Source organism: Phoxinus phoxinus, assembly GCF_949152265.1.
Source record: "Phoxinus phoxinus genome assembly, chromosome: 21".
NCBI classification, from domain to species: domain Eukaryota; kingdom Metazoa; phylum Chordata; class Actinopteri; order Cypriniformes; family Leuciscidae; genus Phoxinus; species Phoxinus phoxinus.
The window spans coordinates 23,551,713-23,571,123 of NC_136896.1; the positions used below are offsets into that span (position 1 = coordinate 23,551,713).

General features: G+C 39.4%; 2 protein-coding genes across 5 annotated transcripts in view; one reads left to right on the plus strand and one right to left on the minus strand.

The window, feature by feature from the left end:
• Positions 1-4,241, minus strand: part of top2a (DNA topoisomerase II alpha) — a 41,820-nt gene extending 37,579 nt beyond the window's left edge. The window contains exons 1-3 of the mRNA XM_079595905.1: positions 3,979-4,241; positions 2,832-2,978; positions 2,317-2,407 (exon numbers count right to left, since the gene is read on the minus strand). Of these exons, the coding sequence (XP_079452031.1) occupies positions 2,317-2,407; positions 2,832-2,978; positions 3,979-4,005 (265 nt within the window). The 5' untranslated portion in view covers positions 4,006-4,241. The remainder of the gene's footprint in view (positions 1-2,316; positions 2,408-2,831; positions 2,979-3,978) is intronic.
• Positions 4,242-4,973: 732 nt separating this feature from the next.
• On the plus strand, positions 4,974-19,411 carry samd14 (sterile alpha motif domain containing 14). 4 transcript variants are annotated; one of them, XM_079595907.1, is made up of 11 exons: positions 5,001-5,058; positions 5,232-5,258; positions 5,389-5,496; positions 7,865-7,914; positions 12,485-12,642; positions 13,170-13,527; positions 14,931-15,018; positions 15,448-15,516; positions 15,636-15,771; positions 16,325-16,438; positions 19,127-19,411. In XM_079595907.1, the coding sequence occupies exons 4-11, from the start codon at positions 7,872-7,874 to the stop codon at positions 19,286-19,288; spliced, it is 1,128 nt and encodes a 375-aa protein (XP_079452033.1). In that variant the 5' UTR covers positions 5,001-5,058; positions 5,232-5,258; positions 5,389-5,496; positions 7,865-7,871; the 3' UTR covers positions 19,289-19,411. The 4 variants fall into 4 exon arrangements, with proteins under 4 accessions (XP_079452034.1, XP_079452033.1, XP_079452032.1 ...); XM_079595908.1 differs by lacking the exon at positions 5,232-5,258 and having other exon boundaries at positions 4,974-5,058; XM_079595906.1 differs by lacking the exon at positions 5,001-5,058 and having other exon boundaries at positions 5,137-5,258.

The window sequence follows — 19,411 nt, forward strand, 5'->3', positions numbered from 1 at the left end:
GATGCCTTTATAGAGCATTTGTAAGGAAAATACCGGCGGGCGGCACCGCGCACTACCAGAGTAACATCAAGCAAAGCGCGCGTATTTCACAGCGAGTGCCATATGATCTTCTAGTCAGTGCAATGAAGCCCGCGAATGTCCAATTCGCTTCAACTTTTCCGAACTGTATGAAAGACTATTTTTCGGAAGGTTCGAATGTGTGTGTGTGTGTGTGTGACAGAGGAATTAGAAGCAAGCAGAATACGGTTGTTTTTAAAGCACACACAGCGTCATCACGCATCTGTGTTAAAACTAAGCTCAGACTCGATTCTGAAATTATCTGAATCCATACAGAATCGTTGAAGAGAATCTATAACACAATCACATAAATTAAACAAGCTGTTTTTTCCTGTAGCCTATGCCAGGCCTATATGCGTAGCGTGCCAAGTTGATGCTTCATCTGCGGTGCAGATTGCTTTACTATCGCGTGTCACGTGACCAGAGAGTAATCGCAGCTTTTGCGATTACAAAATCGCGTTTCATCATATCGCGATATTATCGCAAATGCAATTAATCGTTCAGCCCTATGTGGCGCTACTTTGGATTTATAAAGAAACAGGGGGGGGGAAAAAAATCATGAGTAAAGGACAGTGTTTTTTCTTCTGAAAACATCATTGCCTGCCTATTGACATCGACTGATACACTGGTGAGCCCCGGCTTCTTTAATCGTTTTGACATTGATGAGCTAGACCGCTGGACTTTTAGTCATCATAACAACAAACAGAGCGGTGTGTAATAATGAGTGCATCAGAGCAGCATCAAGAATATCAAATAAATACATTGCCATTAAAGAGGCTATATGCGTTTTTCTGAAATTTAAACTCGCGACTGACACCTGTGGCCAAAAAACAGAACTGCTCTTCCTTTCTGCTCGCTCTCACAGCACGCGCTCGTACGTGCACACTTCACAAGTCATCTGCTGCAAGGTGGTCAACATTATGTTTACAGAGGTAAGAACAGTCAAATACATATATTGTTTGAGATAAGTGTTCTGAGTGATCTGAAACGTTTAACATGAACGCGCTTGACGTCACATCCGCAGACAGCGCGGGAAAAATCCGACCCGACAGAAAATAGGAAAATAGGATACAGGCTTATAGGTGCACCCACTGTGAGCAGACAAGGTGTCAGTATGCTCATCAGGAGATGTTTGAGTCATAAATGGTAAAATAAAAAGGCTATTGTTACGTTTATTTTGGGGGAAAAGTTCCATATAGCCCCTTTAATCTCTTATTTGCACCTTAAAGCTGCAGTCCGGCACTTTTTTGGGTTTAAAAATATAAAAAGACATTTTTGGAAAAAAACGTAACCAGCCAGTGTTCAAAACGATCTGCTTGCCTTACCCCGATTCAAAACGCTAAGCTTGTAATAATGATTTTAATTCCAGTGGTACTGGTGGATTTCCGTGGGAATTTCGAGCATGTCTTTGCGTCATTACGTCACTTCTGTACACATAGAGCAGGAGTCCCGGCTAGCGTGTGTGGATGATGGAGGTGGAGATTTAGCTTAGCACTTGGTATGGCGGATCCCGAAAGTTTAAAGCGACAATCACCAGTGACAACTGGAGATTCACCAGTTGTAAAACCCAAAGAATTTGGACTTCAGAGTGGCTACAGAAAAAATATATTTTTCACGTTTTGACGTGATATAAGCAATCGTTAAATTTAATCAGCATGATATAGCCTAGCTACTGCAATGCTTCCCCCCACCCCCCAAATTTGGTCAGAACAAAAGTGAATGTTACTTGTTCAGATGACATTTTCCGATGAAAATTCTAATGTTGACACTTTCAAAAAGTATACTTTGAGATTGCTGATGACAGTACAGTATCCACAGCGACGCGGCAGCCTCAATACATTGTGTTCATCCACGCTGTTTCATGCCGATTTACTACCCACGCACAGTTAATAATTCCGCGAATAACGGCAATTGCAGATTTCTAACAGAGATGGCGACAAAGAGGAAAAACGACGGACTGCAGCTTTAAGTTTATTGGCAATCATAATGACAGGTTTGCGAAAAGTGTAGAACTCGGTGAGCTTGCGGTGATTTAATTTTTTTTTAAAAATCTTTAAGCAAAGGTCATTATTTTCAACGATAGTTTCATCTGGTCTTTATTCTTAGCACATGCCTAATACAATAAAAGCTGTTAATCATAAAAATAATATCTAGAATAGTCAATGAATCGTTCTAATGATCTAGTAGTCCATTACGGATTAGTAAAAACTGTTAGCTGCAGACTACATGAGATTCACTATTCCACATGACAAAACTCACCCAGAATCTCATCATAGATCTTGTAGAGTCCTGGCACAAATGTGATGTCTCTGCAGTTCATCCCCACATCCTCATCAAACACCCACATTTGCTAAACAGAAAAAAGAAAGTGATGAAATGCTGGGTCATTCTATGGGTCGTTGAGATGGCATTTCAATCTAAAACATTTACAAATCAAAGTGCCTTAACATTGCAGGATTATTTTATGATCAACTCACAATGAAAAACCTTTACATTTAAATGGAATAAACTGTTTTGTTTATAATATGAGCTAGTCTTCTCCAAAGATTAAGGAGATTCAGCGCTTTAATTTGGTTACTTGTACACATGACTTTTACAGAACAGCTTAGCAAAATGTTTTGCTTAAGTAAAGTGAGTGACCACAATAGTAGAACGATTATTCTATAGTATTAATGAAACGTGTAATAGGGCAGTATGCATTATTCTTAAAATGTGGGTACGGGTGGCTCTAATAAACATTATGACCTCTCTCAGCACTAAAGGATGATCTCTACCTGAGTGACGGGTTCCACAGAGCCGATGTAGGTGTCAGGCCGGAGCAGGATATGCTCCAGCTGGGTCTTCTTCTGATAGATCCGCTCCACAGACAGCCGCTTCTCATCTTTCTTATGCTTACTGAGAGCCTTATTCTCAAACAAACTCTAAAACACACAAATGTTACAGCAATTAATATGCATGGTAAGATTGATAGATGTTTTTTTTTTTTTTATTGAGATATAGAAGATGTGGATACAATTTGGATAGAGTGCAAACATCTATATTGTGAATCAATTATTCAAATGAAAATGACTGTAAAATTGATCATGCATCTCAAAAAAGTTTCTGGTCAACATTTAGCAGCACACTGTCTTAGCCTCAAAGCTAACAGACATAGGAGACCACAAGGAGAGGTAACGTTAGTGGGAAATGGTAAAGGAAGCTTTTTGAATTGGTGTCAATTTCTTTCCCCCCTTTTTGGTGACCAAGGTAGCCAACACCACGTGTTCCAAGTTGTAGCAATAGAATGGTAATGTAGTGGAAACTGTGATTACTATGATAACGTTCCTGTAACGTTACGGGTCTATCGTTAACGTTACTCATAACAAGGCATTAATTCTATTAGCTGCTATAACGTTACTCGTTCCATCCTAACATCAATACTCGATATAACGTTACAACGCAATGCAAAAATGTGGCTAACGTCAGTTAAGTTAGGCTGATGACGTTACATTGCATAAAGAACAACGCTAACGTTAAGTTATATGCTAACGTTATCCAACCCCATACAAAACACAAAAGGTGGCGGAACGTTCGCAAGCGAAAATCATCAGCTAACTTAACGTTAAACTGTAGCAAAAGTATGACCCAAATATTGACAGTTGGGTAACGTTAGTACAATAAAGTAAAAACTTAACATATCAACGCATAAGTAACGTTAGCTACTTTTATGAGTAACGTTAACTTAACTTCCTTGGACACTAGTATGAACAAAAAGATCAGTAACGTTAGATCACGACGAGGATTTACACAGTTGCTCATGGGTATGATGACATAACAAATTCAATATCATATTTTATCTTATGTTGTTAATAAAACATCATATACATCTTAAAGAGCCCGGTGCTTATGATAATGATAGTTTTAATGTTCAAATTAATTTACCTTCAGGGGTCCTTCTGTTCCTGCCATTTTCACGGTTTACCTCTAGCACGAAACAGTACAAATCCTTTTTAATGTATGCAGATTTGTCTTCTACTGCTATCAAATCACTATCCCTGATCACTATGCGATTCGTCAAACTATCTGAATTAACGTTAAACTTATGACTGAGCGCCTGAATGCACCAACACACGCGCGACTATAACAACGAATCTCTCACTAACCGCCTTACAAATTTCAAATCACACATGTATCCTCCTCCCGCCAAAGTCACTGGCCAATCACTGTAAGGTGTGGTTTGGGTTTTTGCATCCTTAACCAATGGCGTTACAGATTTTAAACAGGGACCCGCCTGCGTTCATAGGCCCAATAAAAAAAGAGATAACATCCGTTTATCCAATGAGATTTTTGTTCCGGTCACTCTCACAGTCACACAAAAAAGATTAGACAAATTTGAGTTTGAGGATGATGAAATATATTAAATCATATTTAGATGTGTATAACGTTTAGTCTATGAAATTACAAAATTTATTAAAGACCAATTATGTAAAAAAGTATATTTTCTTCCGGATTTTAGAACAAGAAAAAAAAAATCATACTGTCTATGAAAAAAATGTGTAGAGTCCCGATGGACTCTGTACATCGGGAATTGATTGGATCATTGGATTGTTGCTCTCATGTGAGTGACAGGTTGTCCCGCCTTCGCTCCAGTAAACACGTCATCATCAAAGAAGAGAAGCAAGTGGGGAAGTTATTTTGATTAACGATTACTAGGGCACATTAATTATTAATAATGATGATGATGATGTGATAAATGATGAATCATTTATAATACTGCAATATTCCATAAAAATATGTTGTGCTTTATGCACAACGCAAATATGTTGGCACACTGTTGTCCTATGTCAATGAATGTAAAATTATGATTTCACCTATATATTTAGCCTATTGTAAAAAAAAAATGTATGTTTTATTATTACTATGCATATTAAAATCATGCTTTATATGTTTTTGAAGTTGTGTGATTGCATTTTTAAAGATGATAATCCACATATAGGCAGATTTACCATACATAGCCGACACGTAAGTACCTTTTTTTATTTAGCCTAAATGTATTAGTGCAATGGAAGCAGACACACACTGATAGATTTCCTCTGTGACGGGTATAAAAGCTGATTGGTTGTTGGAGTGGTAATAACATTGATTCATGATGCACATGTGTCTCTCCCTCTCTTCTCTCTCTCCATCTCTCTCAGCCTCCTTCATTTCAACACTGTCCTTGGGTGTGTATAGCACTGTCTGACATTCTGTTGCTGAGGGCTCTCTCTCTCTCTCTCTCTCTCTCTCTCTCTCTCTCTCTCTCTGTGTACATGCAGAGTAGCCCAATGACGTTGTAAATTTGTGCTCATCCAGGAACAGAAGTCCTCCAGCAGGATCCCGTGAGGAGGGCAGAAAAGCAGTATGACAGCCCATCCCAGCAGCTGAGCTGTGCTTTGCTGTGGGATACGCAACTACATAGAGGTGAGTCTGTTTATCCGTCTTTCTCTTCCATCCTGTCCCCCTTCCATCCATGTGTCATAATGAAATATTCATGATTTACAGCCTCTGTTTTTCCTGATTGTCATCTGCAGCTCTTATAGCAGAGGTGAGCTATATTGAGCGAGATTGTAAGTACTTCTGTAATGTATTGATCAGGCTTTGTATTGCAAACAAGGTTATACATCTCTACGTAGCAAGGAAATGTTGATGAGCATGTACCCTTTTTTTTTTTTAGCCCTGCAGTGAAAGTTAGCTTTTATTTGCTGATATGTGCACACAGGTCAGATTTGTCCCTTCCCATCTCCATATCGATTTGTTTGCTATTGCCATTCCCTGCCTGTCAGCTACTTAGCAGCCCTACCCCCCCTAATTCTTATAGACGGGATAATGTGTGAGGGGGCAGTTTTATGGCCATTAGCTTTATATCTCCATCACAGGGAGATGACTTGTGAAAGTGAGGCCTTTATAGTCATACAGATAGTCAGCCTATATTGATTTCCTAACAAGAACCAAAAGTTAGATGTTTGAGATTAAATTGTAGTCCTGTCTTGTTTATTTTGTATTTAGTAACTGTTTAGCCCTAAGAAGCCATGGCTAATGGATCAGGCGTTTGAACTTAACCACAGGGGAGGTGAATCTTTCAACCACCTCTCCTAATCACAATCCATCTCTACTCGCTGTTCCATTACGATAAAAGTCTGTAAAAATCCTACGGTTAATATCTGTTACCTGTTACCTTACTCTACACGGTTAAAAACTGTATTAGATTCGGAGGGGAAAACTATCCAATGAGACATTTCATGTAATTTTACAGTAAAATAGTCTACTGCAGTTAAATATAGTTTTTGGAAGTGAAAAAGACCATGCCATCTTATAATTTACAGTAAAAAACTGTAAATGGACATTCCCAGAATTCTCTGTGAGACAGCTCACTCTTGACGCGTTTTCATTGATATGACAGTTTGTTCTTAGGTTTTTTTCTTCTTATCCTTCATGTACATTAGGGTTTTGTTACATCTTATGTTGTCAAATGCATGTTTATTGCATTATTTTATTGTCATGTGTGTAAGCATAATAGTGTTGTGTATTTGTATGACATTGTACACTCTTTATATAAGTATGTTGTGGAGTATTTTGTGGTAACTTGTGGAAAAGCTACTTTTTATGAACATAACTAAACAAGGGGTTTTTTTTTCTTTACTATCAGCTTTTTTTAAAAGTGATTGTCATAAGTAAAAACAATTTTGTAGTAATTTGGTCTAGTACATTGAATCCTGAATTTTGTAATGTTATTATTTTTACTGAATTCACAGTAAGTTACAAACATGGATGGATGGATGATAGATAGATAGATAGATAGATAGATAGATAGATAGATAGATAGATAGATAGATAGATAGATAGATAGATAGATAGATAGATTAGATAGATAGATAGATAGATAGATAGATAGATAGATAGATAGATAGATAGATAGATAGATAGATAGATAGATAGATAGATAGATAGATAGATAGATAGATAGATAGGTAGATAGGTAGATAGGTAGATAGATGTTATGAATGTAATGGCTGGGGCACTGACCGTTCTGACGGTGCTGGGCAGCAGATGGCACAGTGGCCTGTTGCCTGGACACTATGTGGCAGCCAAATCTAACATGACCAACAGTGCTGTGTGTGTATTTTTTCGTTTCCCTACCAATAGACTTTGTGCTAATGTGAATTTTACAACTTATATGTAATATAAAACATGTAGAATATACAAACAAGAATGAAACAAGGGATAGTTTGTCAAAAATTGATATTCTGTCATCATTCACTCACCCTTATATCGTTCCAAACCATTAAGACTGAAGTTTTTTTTTTTGAGAACTATCTGTTTTTTCTTTTTGCTTTCTTATAAAATTATATATAATTTATATTTGTCCATATCAAATTGTTTGGTTGCCAAATGCCAACATTCTTCAAAAATATATTCTTTTGTGGTCCAAAGAAGAAGAAAAAAAAGTGATACACTTTCATTTTTTGGGAAACTCTTTTAAACAACACAGGGAAGATTTTATTCCTCAAAAAGGAATAATAATAAAAAAAAAATATTAAATTAAAACTTAGCTGTAAATGTCCAGAGATGGTCTTCTGATTTCTGATGAGCTCGGTCAAATATTTTCAATTAAATTCACTGCTTAGTGTTAGTTGAGATGCAGATTACAGAAACAAAAAGAACAGATCCTACTTTGCAATTGATCTGTGCTTCCCCACTTGAAAGCACCGGCCGCCACTGCTCTGTATGTGGTCAGGATAGAAATGTTCTCTTGTCCATCCAGTTAAATTTGAAAGTTTCTCTTTTTCAGATTTAAGATGTCCTCCACTCCACTGGCCGAGGCAGAAGAGGATGTGTTTGGTGAGTGACCTCTCCTGTCTGCCCAACCCTTCCCCCCTCCATTAATGTCCAGATCTTCATTTCCACACTCCCAATACACTGAGCGCATTACAGGAGGGAGCAGCTACAGTCTGGCCTCTACAAGCACCAGGGGCTACGGTTCTCTCAGTGGATGTGCATTGGTTTGTTTTAGAGTTGTAAATATTTTAATATTTAGTTGTTTAACATTTTTGTGAATTTTTAGATGCCATCTATCATGGAAATGGGAATTGAGGAATTAATGTTAGATGTAATGGGCATATTCAAAAGGCTGGCTTCATGGGATTTTAGTACAGGCTTTGAAGGTGCAGCCTTGCTTAGTCAGTGTCTACGTCACCGCTGGAATTAGTGCTGAGATCTGAAAACAATTTTGGATAATGGAATGGAGTAGAACCATGTAGCAGGGTGGCTCCTAAAAATATTAAATATTTATGTACATACCCTTATTCCCCCAGACCCAATAAGCAGCCTACCTCATAACATGCATTAGTGCTGGCCCCTTTTTTTCACCAGCGCTGGGTCTGGAAGTATTTTTTTCTTTTCTTTTTTTTTTTTTTTCAGAAGATATACCAAGATCGACACGATTACAACATTTGTGTTGCTTCATGCTTTTAGTGCAATTTTCTTGCAGGGACTCACTGATTGGGGAGATTTTCTGTACAAAATCATGGGTAATGTCGTTTTTTTCACCGCAAATTCAGCTGTTTAAAAAATAAGTTGAAATAATGCGAATGCATGGCTTTAGAAAAAGTATATAACCTTGATTAAGAACCTCGTAACTCACACTAGGTCTGTCATTAAAGGTTTAAGTTATCAATAAAAATCTATTTCCCTTTTTTAGTAAATTCATGTTTTTACTCCTACACTCTATAGAAGACCCCTCCTCACATGGTACAATGTTCCTGGTTGTTCCTCTTAATGAGGTCCTGCCGTATAGTAAATATTGATTGGGGAGCGTATGAACTTAATAGCCTAGAAGTTATTTATTTTCTCTATTGATTATTTTAATAAAGTTTAGTGCACCTGGTGTTTTCAATTTACACTGGACCTCCTTTTTTGGAACTCCTCCTACAGCTTTTATTTGAACTTCTCAAAATTTGGGTCAGTCATAAACACTCTGTTGGTCAAAAGCTAAAAACTTTAGATTAGAGTAACATGAGACAATCATTGTAACACATAACCTTGAATGGATTATTTAAAAAAAGGTGGCAACAGCTGCTGGGCCTCATAGCGGCTGCTTCCTTTGTCATTCCGCTGGGCCTGCTCCATATGCGACCACTCAAGCTCTGGTTAAAGAGTCTCGCCCCACCCCATGCGTGGCACACAGGCCGACACACTGTCACTCAGGGTGACCCACGGTTGCGTCAAAGCCATTGGAAATCACCTCGTTTTTACCAGAATGGGGTAACTCTGGGCTCAGTCTACAGAAGGAAAGTGGTCGTGACAGACGGCTCCAAGACAGGCTGGGGTGGGTTGGCCATGTCGAATTGGCACATTAACCGCCTGGACATGATGGCGGTAATTTTGGCCTATAAGGAGCTCCAGAACTTAAGGGTCATCATGTCCTGGTCCGCTGGGACAACAGGACAGTGGTTGCCTTCATAAATAACCAAGGAGTTCTTAGGTCTCTCCCTCTGCACAGATTGGCAAGCCGTCTTCTCCTATCGGCACAGGTGAACCTCCGCTCAGTGAGCTCCGCTCAAACAAAGGAGCAGACATGTTGTCACATGGAAGACCTTCCCTGGGGAGTGGAGAATCCATCCCCAGGCGGTCAACTCAATATCGCGAACCTTCGGTCATGCGGATGTAGACCTCTTTGCGACAGAAAAGAACTCCCACTGCCTGCCTTCTGTGCCTCTATGCCTTCCCCCCTGTAGCCCTGCTTCAGCAGGTCATCAGTCGAAATTAGGAAGAAGTACCGGCATGTGCTGTTCTTCTGGTGGCACCATGCTAGCAGAGCCAACCCTGGTTCCCAGAATTATTCCAGCTACTGTCAGCAGCTCCATGGCCCTTACCGCTGAGGAGAGACATTCTCTCCCCGGCGAGAGGAACGACCTGCACCCCCAACCGGAGTTGTGGGACCTGCATTTTTGGCCCCTTGATGGGAACCACTAGGCCTTCAACGGGAAGTCATGAGAGCGATCTCAGAGGCAAGGGCTCCCTACCTTTCTCAAGCTGGTGCTTAGCTCTGAAAATAGACCCCGCTGAATGTGATACCGTGTCAGTTTTTACGTTTCTGCAAGAGATGCTGGACAGTGGGCGCGCCCCCCTCCACGCCCAAAGTTTACATGGTGGCCATCACGGCAAATCACAGCCCGGTGGCCAGCCAATCGATCAGGAAACACAACCTAGTCATTAAGTTCCTTAGCGTCAATCAAGCGAGTTCTAGGCTCTGTCTGTGTAACCTTCGTGCCTTGAGTTCGGTCCTAACGATGTAAAGTTTCTCAGGCAGAGAAAAGGTTATGTGCCGAAAGTGCTTTCCACCCCATTCAGAACGCAGGTAATAGCGCTGTCAGCATATCTGTGCGGCGGCTTCCTTTCTGCTCTTGTAGCACAGCGCTATTGGAATAGGTTCCCCATAAACGTGATATATACCACAAAATAATATATTTTTGAAGAATGTTGGCAATCGGCAACCAAACAATTTGATATGGACAAATATAAATTATATATAATTTTATAAGGAAGCAAAAAGAAAAAACGTGAACCATATCGAAAAGGGAACGTTTATGGTTACTCACGTTACCCTGGTTCCCTGAGATAACGGGAACATAGCTTGCCGTGCTACTACGCTGCTCAGCGAGTCATGCTAAGCCGCTCCTCAGTTAAGAGATTCTAACGGTTCGGCATTTCTGCGTGGCTTTATAGGCAGCCGAGCCAACCCTTCCCCTTTCGGCAGACTGAAAGGCCATTTGTCTGTGCCCTTGCACAGACATGAACCAAACAGGTTTCAGGATTCTGAGAAAACAGGAGTTTTCCCTATAAGCATTAGCTAAAACTGACGCAATGCTCATTCCCGTTATCTCAGGGAACTAGGGTTATGTGTGGGGTCATATTGGCCTTGTCTCAAATGGAAAACCTTGCCTTCTCCCACACTGTCGTAACATAAAGCCGCATTGACTGGTAGAAGTCTGCTATGGAGCTCGCCTTAGTGCGGGCCTGGGAAAAGTGCACATTGAGGGCGCATATCGGCCACAAAGAGGGTGTTACCGAGCACCCTTCTGAAACCTAAAATTCTGAAACGGCAGGGGTGCTCAACTCTAGCCCTCGAGGTCTACTTTCCTGCAGTTTTGCTGCATGCAACCCTAATAAAACAGACTGAAAACAAGCTAATCAAAGTCTTCAGGATTACTAGAAAGCTACACGCATTTGAGCAAGGTTGGAGCAGGAAAGTGGAGTAGTGCAGAACCTTATTTACAGTAGTGCAGTACCTTATTTACTCCTAAAGGGTATATATTAGTAATGTGAGGCCCATATTATTACTAGGTGTGCCACTCACTCACATCCTGAAAAGTGAAGCCAAAGCATTTTGACCGCCCCCTGGTGGCTGGCTGCAGTATAGGTCTCAAACCCCACCCTCTCCATGTAATCAAATGGGACGTGAGACAATCTAAAAAATCCAATTACACTTCAAATCTTTTTTTTAACGTTTCTGTTATTTTAGGTAGTTATCACGTAGGTGTATGTTCAAGTGTTCGTTTCCCCAGTAAGTTTGGTTTTAGTTATTTTTTTTATGCTAAAATGGGGTGTAACGTTATGATTGACAGCTGTGCTTGCTATTGAGTCTGCATGAGCGGGAGTGTGGAAGGGAACTTGATTCCGCAGCTCCACCTTAGGATCACTCCTGCACAGACTCGGACTCTGAACAATGTAATCGGCAATGACCGTTGCTGGGATGTTTTTGCTTAATATTTCTACAGTGGGAGGAAGTGGAGATGCGCCGTCCATCTTTTTTTACAGTGTATGATTATTACCTAAAGTGTACAGTAGACTAAATAGTGTACATTAGTAGTTTTTTTTTTTCTGTTTAGTTAATTTATTTAACAGGGACCATGCACAACACATCTCAATATCACAAATTACAATACAATGTTAAATGTACCACCCCAGTGACAGTTTTTTTACACTGATGTTTGTGTAAAAAAAAATTAGAGACCCACAATGCAATGCAATTTGCACATATCTACACATTGCCCATTGTCATTCTCTCACTTTCATCTATATGTCAGTGTGTGTTTGTGTACTTCCTGTTTCTGACCCTCACACACCCCCAGGGTGCACATGAGGAATGACCGCCCATCATTCATATAAGTAATCTAGGCTGTTGACAGCTTAATAGCGCTTCAGGCCTGCTTTTACGGTGTCACTGCGTTTTATGGATTGTAACGAGAACACTAATATGTGCATGAGTGTGTGTTGAGACCAGCGCAGCAGTCTTTTATCAAGATTATTATCATGTTTGCAGTTTGTGTCTTTGTCGACATGTTTGCCTCCAAATACTCAATATAAAAAAGTGTTACATATGTCTACTGTATGTTTTATACCAAATCAGATTTGACAGAGGTGGTTCCTGAGACAGAACGACTTGACAGCAGCCTACAAAAAGCTAAAGCACAACTGTCAATCAAAACCAAGAGGCATCGGCCCTCCCGAACCCGCCTGAGAGACAGTGTGAGCTCGATAGATGGGGATGACAGCACTGATAGAATGGTGTGTATACACACACAGAAATGACAATCTCCTTATGTATCATGTTGTTACTCACCCTCATGTCATTCCAAACTTGTTCACTGTTATAAGGGCCATCATAATACTATTGTTTGAGGCAACACCAGTCCTGACTCAATTAATGCCCCATTCACATTATTATGCAACTGGAAGTAAGCTATTTTCTGTGAATGTGTGAGACCTCTTGATTAATAACTAAATAACTAAAGAATGACAAAGTGCAGTGGATGTTTAATGTTTTTGAAAGAAGTTGCTCATCAAGGCTGCATTTGTTTAATCAAAAACTCAGTAAAAATAGCAATATTGTGAAATATTATTACAATTTTAAAGAACTTCAGAAGCCATTACTCCACTCCTCAGTGTCACAATCCTTCAGAAATCATTATAATATGTTGATTTGGTGCTCAAGAAACATCTCTTCTTCTTTTTCATCTTATTATTATCAAATAGTTCATGTTTTCATGCCAGTTAAAAAATGCTATGTGTCTTTGTGTGTGTCTGCGGTTTAGAGTTACGGCGGCTCCGTGCAGACCTCATCTTCTCCACTCCAGCCTTCCTTTCGCTGCTCCTCCCCCTCCTCTGATCTGCTTCTTTCCTCCCCTTCCTCACGGAGAGACCAGTCCTTCACCTTTGACCCCTACACTGTGGTTGGAGAAAGGGAGGTACAAGATGAAAGACGGAGCTACAGACACCTCCTGAACACCTCCTCTCAGGAGGCTTTGCACCTCAGCCGTTCTAAATCCCCCTGCAGACCCTGCGTCCATTCAGAGACATCTTCCCCAGCCCATCGGTGCGAGACAGACAACCTCAAGTCACGGGAGGGCAGCCAACCCCTCCTACACTATGGAGAATACTCGCAGAGCGAAGGTTTGAACTGCATAAGTACATCTCATCACCAAATATATACACTCACCGGACACTTTATTAGGTACACCTGTTCAACAGCACGTTAATGCAAATATCTAATCAGCCAATCACATGGCAGCTACTCATTGCATTTGGGGATGTAGATATATAATATAATTTACAGTAAGTGGCTTTGAACGTGGTATGGTTGTTGGTGCCAGACAGCTGGTCTGAGTATTTCAGCAACTGCTGATCTACTGGGATTTTCACACACAACCATTTCTAGGGATTACAGAGAATGGTTCAAAAAGAGAAAATAGCAAATGAGCAGCAGTTCTGTTGGCATAAATGTGGCCTTACTGATGCCATAGGTCAGAGGAAAATGGCCAGACTGGTTTGAGCTGATGGGAAGGCAACAGTAACTCAAATAACCACTCGATACATCCAAGGTCTGCAGAAGAGCATCTCTGAACACATCACCTTGAAACAGATGGACTACAGCAGCAGCAGACTACACCGGTGCCACTCCTGTCAGATAAGAACAGGAAACTGAGGCTACAATTCACACAGGCTCACCAAAGTTGGACAATAGAAGATTGGAAAAACGTTGCCTGCTCTGATGAGTTTTGTTTTCTGCTGCAAAATTTAGATTATAGGGTCAGAATTTGGTGTTAACAACATGAAAGCTTGGATCCCTTCTGCCTTGTATCAACGGTTCAGATCACTGATGGTGTAATGGTGTTTGGTGGATGTTTTCTTGGCAAACTTTGGGCCCCCTAGTACCAACTGAGCATTATTTATACGCCACAGCCTACCTGAGTATTGTTGCTGACCATGTCCATCTGTTTATGACCACAGTATACCCATCTTCTGATTGCTAATTCCAGCAGGACAATGTGGCATGTCACAAAGCTCAAATAATCTCAAAATTAACTTAACAATGAGTTCACCACTCAAATGGCCTCTACAGTTACCAGATCTCATCCTGAAGAGCACCTTAGGATGTGGTGGAACAAGAAATTCGCATCATGAATGTGCAGCCGACAAATCTACAGCAATTGCATGATGCTATATACTTTATTAGGTATACTTTGCCAGTATGGGGTTGGACCCCCTTTTTGCCTTCAGGATTGCCTAACTCTTTATTGCATAGTTTCAACAAGGTCCTGGAAACACTCCTCAGATATTTGTGTAATCTGGATTTGGTAATTGGGAAAAGTTGTATCTGTTGTATCAAAGTGTATCTGTTTTAGGGTGATCCAATCCGATCTTGCTTTTAAAAAAATCGCCATATAAGTGAGATGGATTACCTGATCCTGGATAGCAAAACATGATATTTCCAAATAATTCTGTTCCAGATTAAAATATTTGACCACCTGACCTGAGCCCAGATTCTGATGCTCAATTTGATGATCTGTTTTCAGATGACAGTCATGACACAGGCCCTGATGAACCAGAGAGTCCAACAGTGCTGCTGGACAAGAAAACCAGGAGACGTTTTCTTGATCTGGGGTTAGTTTCCTACAAGTCCTACTGTAAATAACTGTATTTAAGTTGATTCAATTAAATAATATTTTTAAATAGAAACAAAAAAATAATAATATAGATGATAACATGTTTAGGTTATAATCTTCTTCAAGTACAATGTACAATGATCTAACGACAGTTTTTATCGTATCAGGAGTTTGTTTGCTACATTTCATTTGTAAAAATATTGACATAGGTTAAACATTTTTTTTTAATGTTAAACATGCAGACACTATAGAAACTATACAATTAGGCAATTTATTGATTTACTTCCTGACGACTGTAAACACCAGGAATTTGTATATGAGAGCAAATATTTGTATGCTCTCTGTCAACCACTAACATCATACAGATGACATTGTAGTGGCCAGAGTTGGGATCTAAATATTATCTGCTTATTTTTCTGCGGGGCAGGGTCACTTTACGTCGCACATATGGAAAGGTCAGGAAAGACAGATCCAACAGACTATCAGCAGGAAATCGGTATGTGTGTGAGTCTGTCCTGTGTTTACTCAGCTAATGTCAGTCATCTGAGCACCTATGTTTCCTTGCGTACCTGTATAGATGCAAGTGTGTGAGGTGTTTTGTGTATTTCTATGCAGGGATTCAGAGAGAACAGAGAACCGGTCCTCACGTTCCTCTGGTCCACCGTTTGTGCCTTTCTCCTGGTTCAGTGAAAGATTAAGAGGCTCTGGCTCCCCCAAGAACATTCAGTCCCAATCCAAACCTTTCACCCAGGTTACCTAACCTTAACTAGATTCCACACTTCCTATTATTGTTGTATGAGGAACAATAAAGTGTTGCAGTGATGACATATTTTTGTAGGCCAACCTGGAAGTCAGCATTATACTGGTTCCCTCGTCAAAACCCCAATAGGATTTTTCCATCCACCTTTAGATTATTTCAGAAAATAAGCTTTGTGACCAACAAAAGTTTATGATTCTTACAGGTTTTGTTTCTCATAATCTTCACAAATTAATCTTCACTCTTATACATCTTGAAGCAATCGCCAGAAGTAAAGAGATAAATGTAAGCTATAAACAGAATGCACCACCATTAAGCTTCTGACAACTCTTTCAGGCTTTGTTTAAAAAAAAAAAATCCATGAAAGTTTGAGGAAAAATATTCAAAAACCCATTTAAAAAACCCATTGACTTCAGGGCTAAAAAGCTAAATTGCTTCCAGGTTTGGCCTACAATGCCTGTATGAAAAAGAAGAACTAGGCTATTTATTTTAAACAGACAATTATGGCATGATACAGCACTATAGCGCTCATTCCTCTTTCTTCAAGGGCTCCAGTACTGATGAGGACTTTGATTCTTCAGTGGGTTTACTGGAAGACGCCAGACCCTGCAAGACTGAGTCATCACAACCATATCAGACCCTCCCCGAGCATTCAGATGGGGTAAGTTAATTATAAATCACCCACTCACATGTCTAAATTTGGTCAGTCCAACTGGTTTGTGCCTTTCATAGAATAGTTCATCCAAATATAGCCTGCGAGTCCAAATTCATCAATTTCTCCAGTCATCACCTCTGTGCAATGAATTCTGGGGTAGCGTGGGATGCAAAGGATCCATCTGTTGTATCCTTCATTACCAGAAAACCAAGGACGCATTTGAAGGAGCCTTCGAATTGGGACAGACTTCGTTGCGCCAAGGGGATCCAATCAGCCTTCGAATGCGGCCTTGAAAGGATGCAGCCTCTGAATTGGGATGTGACAAACATGTTGGAAAGGCTAAATTTTCAGAATCATCACTCCAGTCTTCAGTGTCACATGATCCTTCAGAAATCATTATAATATGCCAGTTTGGTGCTCACGAAACATTTTTTATCATTATCAATGTTGAAAACAGTTGTACTGCTTAACATTTTGGTGGAAACCGTAATACATTTTAATGTCAGAATATAATTTTTTGGGTGAACTAACCCTTTAATTATTCCATACTTTTGAATGGTAGTGTATAAAAATTGTAAGGCCTGCCCAATTGGCCTAACGAGTTTCCGATAACCGGGTGAAGGTTTCCTGCGCGTTCTGTCTTTTCAGTGTGGTAAAGTAGTTTAATTCCAATTTACTTTTATCTGACTCCATTTTATTGCGACCTCAAATTTTGTTTGGATTACCAATTTATAGATTCCTAATGAATGGGTAAAATATAAAGTAAAGAGTTAAATAGAATAATCAAATGTCTAGATTATTCTATTTAACTCTTTACTCGAGCCTCGCGCTGGCTGTTTAACGCGGGTTTCACGATCACAAACTCAAGGTAATTTACTATACTGTTTAGATGGCCGCCTTTATGCTTGCTCTATCTAAAAGTATTTTGTTTAGTCCCCATAGATCTGTATACACTTGAATTAAAGTAACACTATCTCTAGACAGAGGTCATGACCTCTACTACAGATATTAGCCGACCAACATTACTTATCTTATATTAGCATTGATTTGGTCATGCCATGTTTCCCCACATACACTTAGCTAGTGTAACATTACATTAAACAGAGGTAAGGCTCACCCTATTTGGTCGATCAACATTTTGTTGTCCTAAATGGAAATTCCCTTTCTAGCCTTTACAGTCCAAGTACAATTGAACCAGTGCCAAGTGTTAGCCAGAGCTGTAAAATCGCAGTTGGTGTGTCCTATGCTCCACTCAAAACTGGACTTTAGTCCATTACTAACCTGACACAGATTTGCTGTAAAATAAGCCTTTACTTAATCTACTTGAGAAAATAATTTTTGAGAAAACAATTCAAATGTAACAATTTATTATTAGTCAGGTAAATGTATCATGCCAATTAATCAGTTCAAAGAAAATCAAAACAAAACATAAAATTATCTGAAATAAAGAGTAAAATATGAACTTACAATAAGAAATAAGACAATACTGAATTTAACTCTCAAGTGGGGATGCTAATTTTGCAAGAGAGAGTTCAAATGTTAATTTCCAGAAAAGTCCTTTGGTTTCTCAGTGAGTAGCCCTTTCTGAGTCCAGTTTGTTTTTAATGCTAAATGCAAAAAGGGACAGAAAGGTTGCAGAACTGCTTGCAGGAACATTTTAATATACAGGTAGAACATTAACATAGATTTTTCATTTCAGTCTTCTCAAATGCAAAGATTAACATTTGGAGATCGATGGCGCTGGCACACTGCTATGCAGCATACAACCATCTTTCAGCATGAAGGACAATCATATTATATTGAAGTGGAACAGATTTACACTAGCTTAATCATATTAAAGGTGGTTTGTGCTGCATATTCAATTTGTGCTCAGTAAATAAACTGCTGTGCTGTTTGAATATGCTACATTAAAACATTTGCCTGTTGTTTTTGCTTAAAGGAATAGTTCATCTGTCCAGATAGCACCTCTGTAAGATGTCTGCTAAAGCTCTGTTAATCTGGAAAGCATCTGCTGTGTAAAAACATCTGATATATGTCTTAGAAACAGCAGTTTTACATTCATTTTAAATCTTAAACATCTTAAAGACATATGTCTAAATTCTAAATGTCTATATGACATCTAACAGGAAACGTCCTAGAGACGTATTGCAGATGAGCACTCTAAAAAATACATCATGCACATGTAAATTCAGACATCAAGTAGACATCTTCAAGATGTAGGCTACTTGTGCTATCATTACTCACCCTCATGTCATCCCAAATCCGAAAGACTTTCGTTCATTATCTTCGGAACACAAATTAAGTTCTTTTTGAAGAAATCTGAGAGCTTTCTGTCCCTCCTTAGACAGCTCCGCAACTGAATAAAAGCCTAAATTAAATCTGTTCATCAGATAAACTGTTCAATTCATATCGATTAGTTTTACGATCTCTTATGAATGTTTTGAAGCGTCAAAAGGTCAGTTGTATAGCTGTCAATAGAGGGACAGAAAGCTCTCAGATTTCATTAAAAATATCTTCATTTGTGTTCAGAAGGTGAACGAAAGTCTTACGGGTTTGGAATGACATCAGGGTGAGTTATTAATGACAGAATTTTCATTTTTGGTTGAACTAACCCTTCAAGCAGTCATTCTTCAATCATTACACCTGTAACCAATTTTGCATAATATTAAAGGTATAGTTTGCTCCTTTTTTCAGAATGACTGTGACAACAGTCGAGGCACTGATTTCAGTTTTAAAAAGAAGATGCTTTCTGCTGCTGGTAAAGATCGGACAGAGCGACAGAACGCCGTTAATGGAAAACGGGACAGCGGGAAAAATGGACACAGTGAAGATGGACAAAAATTACTGACCACTTGATGGCATTTCTGAAAGACTGAATACAATTATGCTGCAGGTGCCATTATTAATGTCAAACGTTGCTTTGGCTTTCACAATGTATTTGATTGATATATAGTAATAAAGATAACTTGCAAAATTGTT